The sequence below is a fragment of the Sarcophilus harrisii genome, chromosome 2, assembly GCF_902635505.1.
Source record: "Sarcophilus harrisii chromosome 2, mSarHar1.11, whole genome shotgun sequence".
Taxonomy (NCBI): domain Eukaryota; kingdom Metazoa; phylum Chordata; class Mammalia; order Dasyuromorphia; family Dasyuridae; genus Sarcophilus; species Sarcophilus harrisii.
The window spans coordinates 452,417,866-452,430,164 of record NC_045427.1 but is presented as its reverse complement, the minus strand read 5'-3'; the positions used below and the strand labels follow the sequence as shown (position 1 = coordinate 452,430,164).

The following is a 12,299-nucleotide window of genomic DNA, read 5'->3' as shown; positions in this document are numbered from 1 at the left end:
TTTATTAACTGTTTACAATATGCCAGGCATTCTGCTAAGGACAAAGGATCTAAAGACAAAGCTGAAGCCGTTCTTGCTTTTAACGTGCCTTTATTCACTGGTATGAACCATGTAAAAAAGTAGTAAATACAAAATATTAAAAATCCATTTCTAGTGAAGAAGAACCCTAACAATTAGATAATTTAGGAAATGCCTCTTGGATGGAGGAAACTCGACATGAATTCTGAAAGAGATTCAAAGGGCAGAAAGATGGCACAGTTCTGTATAGAATACTTAGTCTAGAGTCAGGAAGACTGAGTTCAAACCTGGCCTCAGACACTTACCAGCTGTGTGACCCTGGGCAGGTCATTTAACTTTGCCTCAGTTCCTTCATCTGTAAAATAAGCTGGAGAAGGAAATGGCAAACCTCTCCTGTATCTATGCCAAAAAAAAAAAAACCAAATGGGGTCATGAACAATTGGATACAGCTGAAACAATTGAACAGCAATAACAACAAAAGATATTTCAAGAGGTAAAGACAAGAAAGAGATTTCTCCAAACATGGGGGATAGTCAGTGAAAAGACAAGGAGACAGGAGATGGATGTCTGATATATGGAAGGCAACTAGAACTAGAAGATGGCACTTGGGCAAAGATGGGGGGAGAGGTCTTTAGTACAGAACAGAGTTGAACCCATAGAAATTACTGGAGTCACCAAGAAAGATTGTAATGATAAAAAGATAAAGCCCAGATGTAGAGGATGGTAGATAGATGATGATTCATTAAAAGAGAGCTGAGAAGGTTAGGAAAAATAGGTAGGAATATTCCAAGGCAGAATAATGTTACAAAAACCTAGGAATGAGTATATCTAGAAGGAAGGGGTGGTTAAGAAGATTGGGGAAAAGCCATTAGACTTACCAAAAGAGACATGATTAGTAACCTTAAAGCAAGCAGTTCAGCTGAGTCATGGTAAGGGAGCTGTACTTCAAGAAATGAGAAATTAAGAGGTGAGAAAAAAGTGAAGGCACGATATATATGCTATTTTTTCTAAGAGTTTGACTATGACTATGACTCTGAAAGGAAGAAGAAACATAGGAAAGTAATTTGAGGGGATTCTAGGTACAAGAGAAGGACTTTTTTTTACATTAAGATCTGGGCCCATTTATAGGCAATAGAGGAACCAACTGATAAGAAAGGTTGAAAATTGAGAAGGAAAGGGGCATAATCTAAGTTGTAAATTCATGATAGACACAGGAGGAGAAGGGATCAAGGACATAAATAGAATGGTTGGTTTTGGCTAAAGGAAGAGTCACTTCTTTCTTTTCTCCTGAGGCAATTGGGGTTAAGTGACTTTCCCAAGGTCACACAGCTAGGAAGTGTGAAGTGTCAAGTGTCTGAGGTGAGATTTGAATTCAAGTCCTCCTGACTTCAGGGCTGCTACTCAACTACACCACCTAACTACCTCAGAAGAATCACTTCTTAACCACTTCTTCCCCTCAAATGTGGTGCAAAGGAAGAAAAAATGGTCATTGTGGTGTATGTGTTAAATATAGGAGTATGAGAAATATAGAAATGTCACTCTGCTTAGTTTGAATTCTACTCTGTAGAACATGAACCTGCCCTGGGTAATACCTGATGATACTTTCTAGCCCCTATTTTTCTGCTTCCTTTTGTCTTTTCCAATTAGATCATAAGCTCCTTGAGGGCAGGAACTGCTTTTCATTTTCTTCCTTATGTACCTGGCACATAGTAGATACCTAATAAATATTAACCAAATTGAATCAAAATAGAAATGGGGAGAAGGAACTTATGTTGTACAGCTTCAATTTGATTAGAAAAGTGTTAATAAAGTCTTTTTATGAGAAAGTACCCTTTTTATGGGGTAAAGGATAATCTAGGCAACTTGAGGAGGAAAGATTTTGAACAGACTGTATTCATATATTATAGTTCTATAGGTCTCCTGAATCCTAGTCCCCAGTTTTTTCTACTACACAAAGCTTCTTTACCAAATACAAATGCCTATTCATATGAAATTTTAAGCCTGTTTTTGACCATAAACAATGAGATGGTTGGTGCAATTATTATTATGTCTAGTTGAAAGATGAAAAACTGAGGCTGAGAAAAGTTAAGACTTGCCCAGGAACATTCAACTAGTAAATGCCTGATTCAGTACTAGAATTTACTTTTTATCTTAAGACTAGTCCTATTTCCATTGTACCAAACTAATAATTCCTGTCTTTGGGATAGTTCCCAAAACCTTTTTTTCAAAAGCTTTGTATGAAGCTAACAATATATGACAAAGAAGTCCTAAGGGACTCACTAAAGTGAGCACATTTTGAAAGCAATACCTAAAAGTCAACATAAGTTGCCTATTCACTGATAACATGGTTTTTCAAAAACTCTCTAAGGATCTATAGTTTTTAATATTTCTTCAAAACTTCAAGGATTCATCTGAGGGGGATACTCCTTCTATATCTTAGAAGACAATTTCACTAACTGCTGTGACCAAAAATATTCATCACTTGGTGAATGAATCAACTAGTGATAAAGTACTTTTTACTAAAGAGATAAAAATATAAATTTCTGAAATATAGAACTGTGCTAATTGATACTATAATACTAAATAAATATCCACATAAAACAAAGAAAGAATCCTAAATTTAAATAAAAGTGAAAAAAACCAGGCAAGTTATATAGAAATAATTTCATTTCTGTAAACTCATTCTAAATCAGGGCTTCTTAAACTTTTTTTTTGCTCATGACCCCTTTTTTTTGCCCAAGAAATTCTTATGTGATTGAGTATATAGGTATAAACAATAGGTATGCAAATCAAAATTTACTAATATAAATAATTTTGCAACCTCCACATTCAGTTAGGAGAACCTACATGGGATCATGACACAATTTAAGAATCTAGGCTCTGAGATGAACCAAATCAGTTCCAATAGAGCAGTAATGAATTGAACCAGCTACACCCAGTGAAAGAACGCTGGGAAATGACTATGAACCATTACAAAGAATTCCCGATTCCTATAATTTTGTCTGCCTGCATTTTTGATTTCCTTCACAGGCTAATAGTACACTATTTCAAAGTCTGATTCTTTTTATACAGCAAAATAACTGTTTGGACATGGATACTTATATTGTATTTAATTTATACTTTAACATATTTAACATGCATTGGTCAACCTGCCATCCGAGGGAGGGGTGGGGGAAGGAAGGAGGGGAAAAATTGGAACAAGAGGTTTTGCAATTGTCAATGCTGAAAAATTACCCATGCATATAACTTGTAAATAAAAAGCTACAATAAAAAAAGAAGACTCTAGGCTCTAAATAATTGCTATCATTAATATGATGGTTTTCTTTAAGTTCTGATAGCAGTCATCAGTGTGATTATTCAATCAGTCTTGCCAGTAATCTCCATATTATTTATACCTAATATCAGAAGAAACTAAGACTTAGAGAGATTTTGATTTGCTCAATGTATCAAGAGGGACCCTTGCCAGCTGATCTTATAATCACTGCAAATCTTAATCATCACTGCTTGCTATTCATGTGTCCACCTGAGCACTAAAAAAGAGAATGTCTAAGTGAAGGAGAAGGACAAAAGATTCCCAGTAGCAAAGCTGTTCTTTTATCTCATCAAGAGAATTCACAAGGAATGAGAGATACACAGAAAGAAGAAATTTACCACTTTGTAGAACTCACAGAGAATAATAGTAATGGTGAGCACTGGTTTAATAGTTTAAGCAATCAGCACCATGGCTAGGGGTAGCAAATACTGTGGTCAGCACCAAGACAAGGGAAAGCAGGCTTCTCTGGGACATAAAAAGAGGGTTGTTCTCAGAACTGGTAAGACCCAGATAAATATTTAAGGGCGTGGGCAGAGTATCAAGGCATTGTCTGAATTTCCAGAAGCGAAATATTCCTGAAATATTATCTCTGGGTCTCCACCATAATATGTTGACTAGTAGGTACAGATATAACTGGAAGATAAAGTGTCTCTGTGTCCCTGGCAACATCTCAACATGGCAAAAGATTAGTGTTCCAGTAAGAAGTAAGTCTGTGATGAGAAAATCTTTCAGAGATAATTCTGGCTATATTTTAAAATGCATTTGTTCTAAGATTGGCCCATACTCCATCATCCTAAGCATGTGTTTGAAAGTACAAGTATTACAGGTAAAGCCTGATCTGGATTAAAACACTTAACTTTTTAAAACAAGGCAAATGATAAAAGGATGACAAGTCCCAAACATCCTGTCTTTGGGTAATTGGCAAAATGATCCAGATTACGTTTTAAATCATCTCTAAACTTTAAGAATCGATGCCATTTCCCTGTTCCAAATCCTTCATACTACTTTTTATAATTATATACATATATATGTATAATTTTATAATCAATTTGAAATATGATAATCAAACATGCAGCATTTTTGCCCCAAATCACAAAGCTAGTAAACTGGGGAGCCAGGATCTCTTAACTTCAAATACAATGATCTTTCTATTTCACCATGATGCTTCAATATCCAGTCTAATTTAAATAGTTCTCCATAGGATCATGGTAAAATAACTGAATAAAGTATGTTTATGCTAAATAAAATATTAATTTTCTAATAAAGAACCATTTTCCATAGAGCATAAATTTAGGTATGTCCTATCAACCTGGAAAAGCTTCAAATAAGAGTCCAGAGACAGATACTGTTATATGAAAATCACCCTAGATCCATTTGGAGAGGCTCAACAACATCAAATAATCGGTTGTTTGGCCACAGTTCCTTAAGACTGTCTGCTCAGCTGAGATCTGCCTCAATAGAGGGAGGACCTAGACTGATTAAGTTACAAATTCTTCAAAGTATCAAAATCAAACATTAATAGTCGAAAGATCAACTGTCATGATTAAATGTCCCATGAAATTGTTGCTCTTCTGAGGCAATTTAAATAATTTGACTTTGGAAACCTTTTAGAATGAAAGCAAAGACAGAAAACTATGTAACAAAAGAACTTCATGGAGAGTCCAGGAATGACTGACACAATACAGGTAAACTCATGTAAAAAGATTCCAGAAAGTCATGTAACAAAGATTATGGACATTATGTCCACTAGCTTAATTAATAGACAATTTTACAGGCCCATAAATAGACAATGAAAGCAAAAACCAAAGCAGATGAACCAATGTTCTGACTTTAGCAAAAGTGAAAAGAGAATCAATGCTTCTAGAATTTAGTGGATTTGGACACAGATCCTAAAGAATAATGGCAGATTCAAACATTGGTATATGCCATATGCTTTTAGATAACACTATGTTCTTCAGAGATTTTCTAAAAATTTATCATGTCATTGCTTCCCTAAACTAAAATATAGCTTTCTAAGAAAATGAACTTAAGAGAACAAGAGGGACAAATATTTCCTAACCAAAAAGCAAGTATTAACTTTAATTGGAAATGACAAAAAAAAACACAACAAAACATCACGACAATTTTCTATACCTAATCAAGAATTATAAAAACAAATTAACTTTAAAACAAACCATAAATATTATTCAAATTATTTTAAATTATAATTTAAAAGCAGAAATTTCATCAAAATCAATATTTACAGAATGTTCATGGAATCACATAATGTTGACACAAAAAGAGGAACTGCAGAGACCATCTGATCCAACTCACTTATTTTTACAAAAGGGGAAACCAAGATCAAGAGAGGAGAAATGAATTACATGGCTTTTTAAAAAAATCTATATATCACCTTTATTTTCCATTATATCATTTCTCTTTTTTCTAACAAGAGAGTCAAGAAAAAAATGAGTTTGTGAGTTTACAAAACTAACCAACATATCAATCAAGTCCAAGATTATAGGTTTTCTCATATCCAAAGTCTTCTACTTTTGGATCATATGGCTTTTAAGTGTCAAAGTCGGGACCCCGTTCTTTTCAGTTCATCATGCTGCCTCTACTACTGAATATGGTACCTGGATGTGAGTTCCAAAGATATGGCCTTAGTAATTAATTACAGTGAAAGATCAGAAGCCACATTTCTCAAATGAGGAATCCTCTCAAGGGTATCCAAAATGATTTCCCTGGACATTACCTGCCATGTAAACTAGAAATCCCTGTTCAAATGTGAATAAATCATATAAAACATTTATTTCTAGAAATACAGGAAAGTCAGTGTCCTATTCAACTTTCCTTCTCTTCCTGGGCCAGAATGGAGTAGGTGAATCAACAATTGCTGTTAATGAACTGTGAAAACGATAAGGCAACTATGAGTGAGTTATCTTCTGCCCTGTCTCAGGCACATCTATCTTCTCAATTAAAGATTAGGATTATAGATAAGACTGGAAAGAACTCATTTTAAAAAATCCTTTAAGTCTGTAAAATACTTCCCTCCCCAAAACCTTGTGAAGGACCCAGTGCTCTTTTATTATCACTACTTACAGATGAGGAAATTAAGGCTTTGAGATTTAGTTATCTTGTCCATCATACACAGCTAGCAAACATCAAAGGTCAAACTCAAACCCAAGTCTCCTTACTTTAAGTCCATCACTCTACTTATAGTATCCTGCTCCCCCCCCCAAAAGAAACCATTTTCCTGCACAAGAAGATTCAGGACTACTAGATTGACTGAATCTTGCTAATTCTTAATTGAGAAATGAAATAAATCTGAAAGGATAATTTTTTTAAATCACTTTAACCTACAGTTTTAATAAAAAAAACACACCAAAAATCTCTTGCACCAAAGTTAAAAATAAAAATTTTTGTTATTGGGCACTGATAGGAAATATCTCCAGCAAAAAGACAACTTTTGCAGTTTATATCAACAACATTTCCCAGATAGATTATAAGTACACAGAAATTCCAAAGTTCCTATCAACCTCACTATCCTGGAGATTATAAAACTGAACTGAAAGAATTTAAATTTTGGTAATTTAAAATTTTCTATTGCTATTTTGTTTTACAAATACTTATCTCTCTTAAAAACTCAAATGATTTAATTCCCATTCCAATTCTAGAATGTCCAAAATAAGTAATTAGAGAATTTACAACTTCTTGATTTATATTATTTTTTTCAGGCATTTGGGATACACTACTTTACTTTAGAGGAGCTATGTGGCAGAGGTTCTAGAAATGTGAATTGCTATCATTTCTCCATTTAGTCTTGATTTTATCTGCTTGCTAACTGTTACAGAATCAAGATTTTCAGGGGATTTTGACCACACTTTTCCTTTCCCCTTGAATTGGGCTAGGGACACCTGAGGAAGAAACTCATTGCCCATATTCATACAACACTTTACAATTTGTAAAACACTTTACAAAAATGACCTCATTTGATCCTCACAACAACCCGGGGAGGTTGGTGCTATTATGATCCCCATCTTCCAGCTTAGGATATTGAAGCTGACAGAGGGTAGGTACCTTGCTCAGAGCCACATAGCTCATGAGTGTCTGAAGTTGGATTCAGACTCAGGTCTTTTACACGAACTGATGCTGAGTGAAATGAGCAGGGCCAGGAGATCATTATATACTTCAACAACAATACTATATGATGATCAATTCTGGACCATAGACCTGGCCATCCTCAGCAATGAGATGAACCAAATCAGTTCCAATGGAGCAGTAATGAACTGAACCAGCTTCCCCCAGTGAAAGAACTCTGGGAGATGACTAAAAACCATTACATTGAATTCCCAATCCCTATATTTTTGCCTACCTGCATTTTTGATTTCCTTCACAAGTTAATTGTACAATATTTCAGAGTCTGATTCTTTTTCTACAGCAAAAAAAAAACGGTTTGGTCATGTATACTTATTGTATATATAATTTATATTTTAATATATTTAACATCTACTGGTCATCCTGCCATCTGGGGGAGGGGATGGAGGGAAGGAGGGGAAAAATTGGAACAAGAGGTTTGGCAATTGTCAATGCTGTAAAGTTACCCATACATATAACCTGTAAATAAAAGGCTATAAAACAAAACAAAACAAAACAAAACAAAAAAACAGACTCAGGTCTTTCTGATCCCAGACTCAGTGCTCTTTTCAGTTTGCTTCTCAGCTGACCCTCTACCAATGCTGATAAGCATCTGCTCTGAACCATCAAGCCTTAGAAAGCAACATTAATATTGTTGATGGAGAAGCTGATCTTGCAAACAGGAAGAGCTAAATTCAATTACTACCTTTGGTACACAGTGGCTCTGTTACCCTGGGTAAGTCTAACTGCTCAGTACTCTAGACAACTCTATTAATAAGATATAAAATAAAAATTATCATTTTAGATTTAAGGTATCTTTTCTCAAGAGTTCAAAGTTTTCACATGTATAATAAAAAAAAAACTCTAATTTAGACAAATGGAGAGGTAGAAAGAAATATCTGAATTATGGAATGTCTAAAGAAACAAAATGTAATAAAAAAAATTCCACAAAATTCTCTTCCAATGGTTCATCATAGTATAGACGTAATTGTAGATTCCCAAAAATTAGACACTGCTAGTAGGTCATCTTAAGCTGATCTAGTAAGGTTTTGAGTAGAAGTCAACAATGGGCTTGTATCTCTAGACATTACTTGTTATCTAGTTGCCCAGAAAGGGAATATGGGTCCATGGAAAAAATTGGCCAAGAGGTGAATTTTTTAGTTTAAGGAGCTTTTAAGGGTTTATAACCTGCATTGGAAAGTCCCTAATTTTTCAAACTACTAAAGAAAATATTTTAACTTGAACTAGATTAATGAAAAGCATTAGTTGAGTGGCATGGCAGCTGCTTCTGTTTAAATGGGATAGCTGATGGTACTTTAATTTATTTGTTTTTTTTATTTAATAGCCTTTTATTTACAAGTTATATGCATGGGTAACTTTACAGCATTAACAATTGCCAAACCTCTTGTTCCAATTTTTCACCTCTTACCCCCACCCCTCCCCAGATGGCAGGATGACCAGTAGATGTTAAATATATTAAAATATAAATTAGATACACAATAAGTATACATGACCAAACCGTTATTTTGCTGTAAAAAGAATCAGACTCTGAAATATTGTACAATTAGCTTGTGAAGGAAATCAAAATGCAGGTGGGCATAAATATAGGGATTGGGAATTCAATGTAATGGTTTTTAGTCATCTCCCAGAGTTCTTTCTCTGGGCGTAGCTGGTTCAGTTCATTACTGCTCCATTGGAAATGATTTGGTTGATCTCATTGCTGAGGATGGCCAGGTCCATCAGAACTGGTCATCATATAGTATTGTTGTTGAAGTATATAATGATCTCCTGGTCCTGCTCATTTCACTCAGCATCAGTTCGTGTAATTCTCTCCAAGCCTCTCTGTATTCATCCTGCTGGTCATTTCTTACAGAACAATAATATTCCATAATATTCATATACCACAATTTATTCAGCCATTCTCCAACTGATGGGCATCCATTCAGTTTCCAGTTTCTAACCACTACAAAGAAGGCTGCCACAAACATTCTTGCACATACAGGTCCCTTTCCCTTCTTTATGATCTCTTTGGGATATAAGCCCAGTAGTAACACTGCTGGATCAAAGGGTATGCACAGTTTGATAACTTTTTGAGCATAGTTCCAAACTACTCTCCAGAATGGTTGGATTCGTTCACAACTCCAGATGGTACTTTTAAATGTCTTCCTCTAAAGATTTTAGTCAATTCTCCTATAACCTTATTATTTATTTAAATCAAAACCCAACAATGTGTACTATTAATGAAGGGTTTACTATACAAACTCTTGTTTCAACCAATCTCTGTCAATTTTTAATTAAGGGGACCTCAATTACAGATGTTACTACATTATCTTATTCAACCTCACAGGCTTATGATAAACTCTTATTAGTGCTGTATATTGTGTTGTTTCCTGTGGATTTTTTCTTTAATAAATCCTACCTGATTATGTATTATATTTGCTATGCACATTTTGCAGAGAAATTGGCACAAGATATAAAAGTGATTTCATGGAAGTAGCCTAATTTGGAACGGACTTGCCAAGAGCCCTAGATTTCGTAAGTCTTCTTGCCACTTCCAATCTAGGCATCTGATTATCATCAACTAAACAGCACCATACTAGCACACTGGGTTGGTTGCCTATTAAAAAAAAAAAGGGTAAGGAAATCCAACAAATAATTATTAAGCATATGTATAAAGTGTATATATATATATATATATATATATATATATATATATATATATATATATAAAGCATGTGTATAAAGTGGTAACTAGTTTCTGAGGAAAAATATAAAATATAAAATTTAGATTAGAAAGAGTCCTTGTCCTCATGAAGCTCACAGTCTAGCAGGGAGATACTGACAGTGACTTGTGAGTAAATTGTTATAAGGGAACTCCTTGATAAGGAAACTCCCTCTAATAAATTGTTATGAGGGAATTCCTTGATAAGAAAACTTTCTCCATCAAAGCACATTGACAGCTTCTTTGAACTTTATAGTCTTAGCATGTTGCCTAAATCATTGAAAAGTTAGGTGTATTGCTTAACGTCATACAGTATGTAAAAGCATTGGTCTTAAAAACCAGGTCTTTCTGGTTAAAAGGCCAGATCTCTAATCTATACCTTGCTGCTTCTGCAGGGGGATAAGGTAAAAACAACATGCAACCTTACATGATAAGAGCTATGTAAAAAACTAAGGGGAAGGTCATTCATTATCTATTGGATCAGGGAAGACTTCCAGGAGCTGTTAGCATATAAGTTAGAGTTTAAATGATTGAGAGGGACATAGAATATATTCCAGAAGGCGCAGCCGAAACAAAAAGGCGGCAGCAGGAACACCCTGGTTGTGTTTCAGGAGGTAGCACATCCTGTTAGAAAGGATGCTTTCTACTTTCTGCACAATTTGGGGAAATTTGTTTCATCTCTGTGGACTTCATCTCGATGATACTTCTAATTTTAAATATTAAATATTTAAATAAAGATTTTATAGTTGCAAGCGACTTCAAAGATCCTCGAAGGCAGGTGTTCTTAACCTTGTGTGTGTGCGTGTATGTGTGTGAGAGAGAGACAAGCCCTTTTGGGAATCTGGTGAAGCCTACGAACTCTTCAGGATAATGTTGCCAAATGCATAAAAGAAAACGCACAGGACTACAAAGGAAACCAATGACAATGATGCACAGTTACCTACTTTTAAAAAAAGTTCGCCGGCGCGGGGTTAAGGACCGTGATACAAGTGTGGAAAGCATGTGGGGGAGTATGAGACAGGGTTGGGAAAAAATGGCTTTCCCGGGGAAAGGAGGCTGAACTTTATTGTGAAGGCTAGAAAGCAGGGTTCTTAACCTTTGTGGTGCCATCGACGGGCTCCTTTTGATGCATCAAAAATCCATCTACGATTACAAGGTAAATCAAGTACACTGAAATACAGCAAAGCCCACCCACAAGTTCAGAGCCAGGTTCACAACCCTAGCTAGAGATCTCGCTCAGGCTGCAGAGAAGCACAGGAAGGGCAGCACGGAATAAGGAAGAGGAGGAAACAAGCAAGTTCTGAACGCCAGAACAGAAAGCGGGGACAACTGGACTCAGGAAGCAGCCCCGCAGATTGGGACAAGAAGGCGGACCCCGCCCCTTCGCTTTGTCCCGCCCCCATACCCCCCTCCCCATCAGCCCTGCCCCCAGCCCCGCCCCTCCCGGCTCGGGTTACCGCTGGGTGAGGCTCAGCAGGCGGGTGGATGTCAGGTAGAGGCCGCTCGGTTCCTCCATGAGGGCTATGTCGTGAGAGAAAAAGCACTTAAACTCCCCGCTCCTACGGGGTCGCAGCCATCGGGCGCTGGGGCAGGGCCTGCAGTGGCGGCGCAGTGCCTCCACTCGCTCGGTCCGCTACCTCAGACCGGGCCCCCGCCACCAAACGCCGCGTTCTGGCCCCGCCCCGGAGCCTGTCAGCCAATTGGAAACTGGAGAGGCCGCCCCTCATCTCTCGTTTGATGAGTGATTGGTTCTCTGTCAACATAGTCCAGCCCTCTCCTCCAGGGCTCTGTCCGCATAGTGCACGCTGGGACTTGTAGTCAGCTGGAGGAGAAGGGGCGTTGGTCTAGCCATTGCAGAATCCGGCGATCCCCCAGTATTAGGGATGGAAAGGACGGTGGGATATAGAATTTTAAAGTTGGTTCGGACATGGAATGTTGGCTTTAGAACGGACTTGAGGAAGCAGAATGATAGCCCTGAAAAGGACCCTAGAACATAAATGTTGGGAGTGAAAGGTGCTCTGGAGCCCAGGCAGTCACAGCTGGAAGGAACTTGAGAGAATTTCAGGGCTGAAAGGGACCTAAGATCATACGCGGACTAATGGTCCGTGAGAGGAGAAGAGCACAGAAAGC

The 12,299-nt window shown here is 36.8% G+C and overlaps 1 protein-coding gene across 1 annotated transcript in view; it reads right to left on the bottom strand.

Annotated features, from left to right (window-relative positions):
- Positions 1-11,853, bottom strand: part of GARNL3 (GTPase activating Rap/RanGAP domain like 3) — a 223,633-nt gene extending 211,780 nt beyond the window's left edge. Inside the window, exon 1 of the mRNA XM_031954321.1 lies at positions 11,627-11,853. Coding sequence (XP_031810181.1) covers positions 11,627-11,685 — 59 coding nt within the window. The 5' untranslated portion in view covers positions 11,686-11,853. The remainder of the gene's footprint in view (positions 1-11,626) is intronic.
- Positions 11,854-12,299: the final 446 nt, after the last annotated feature.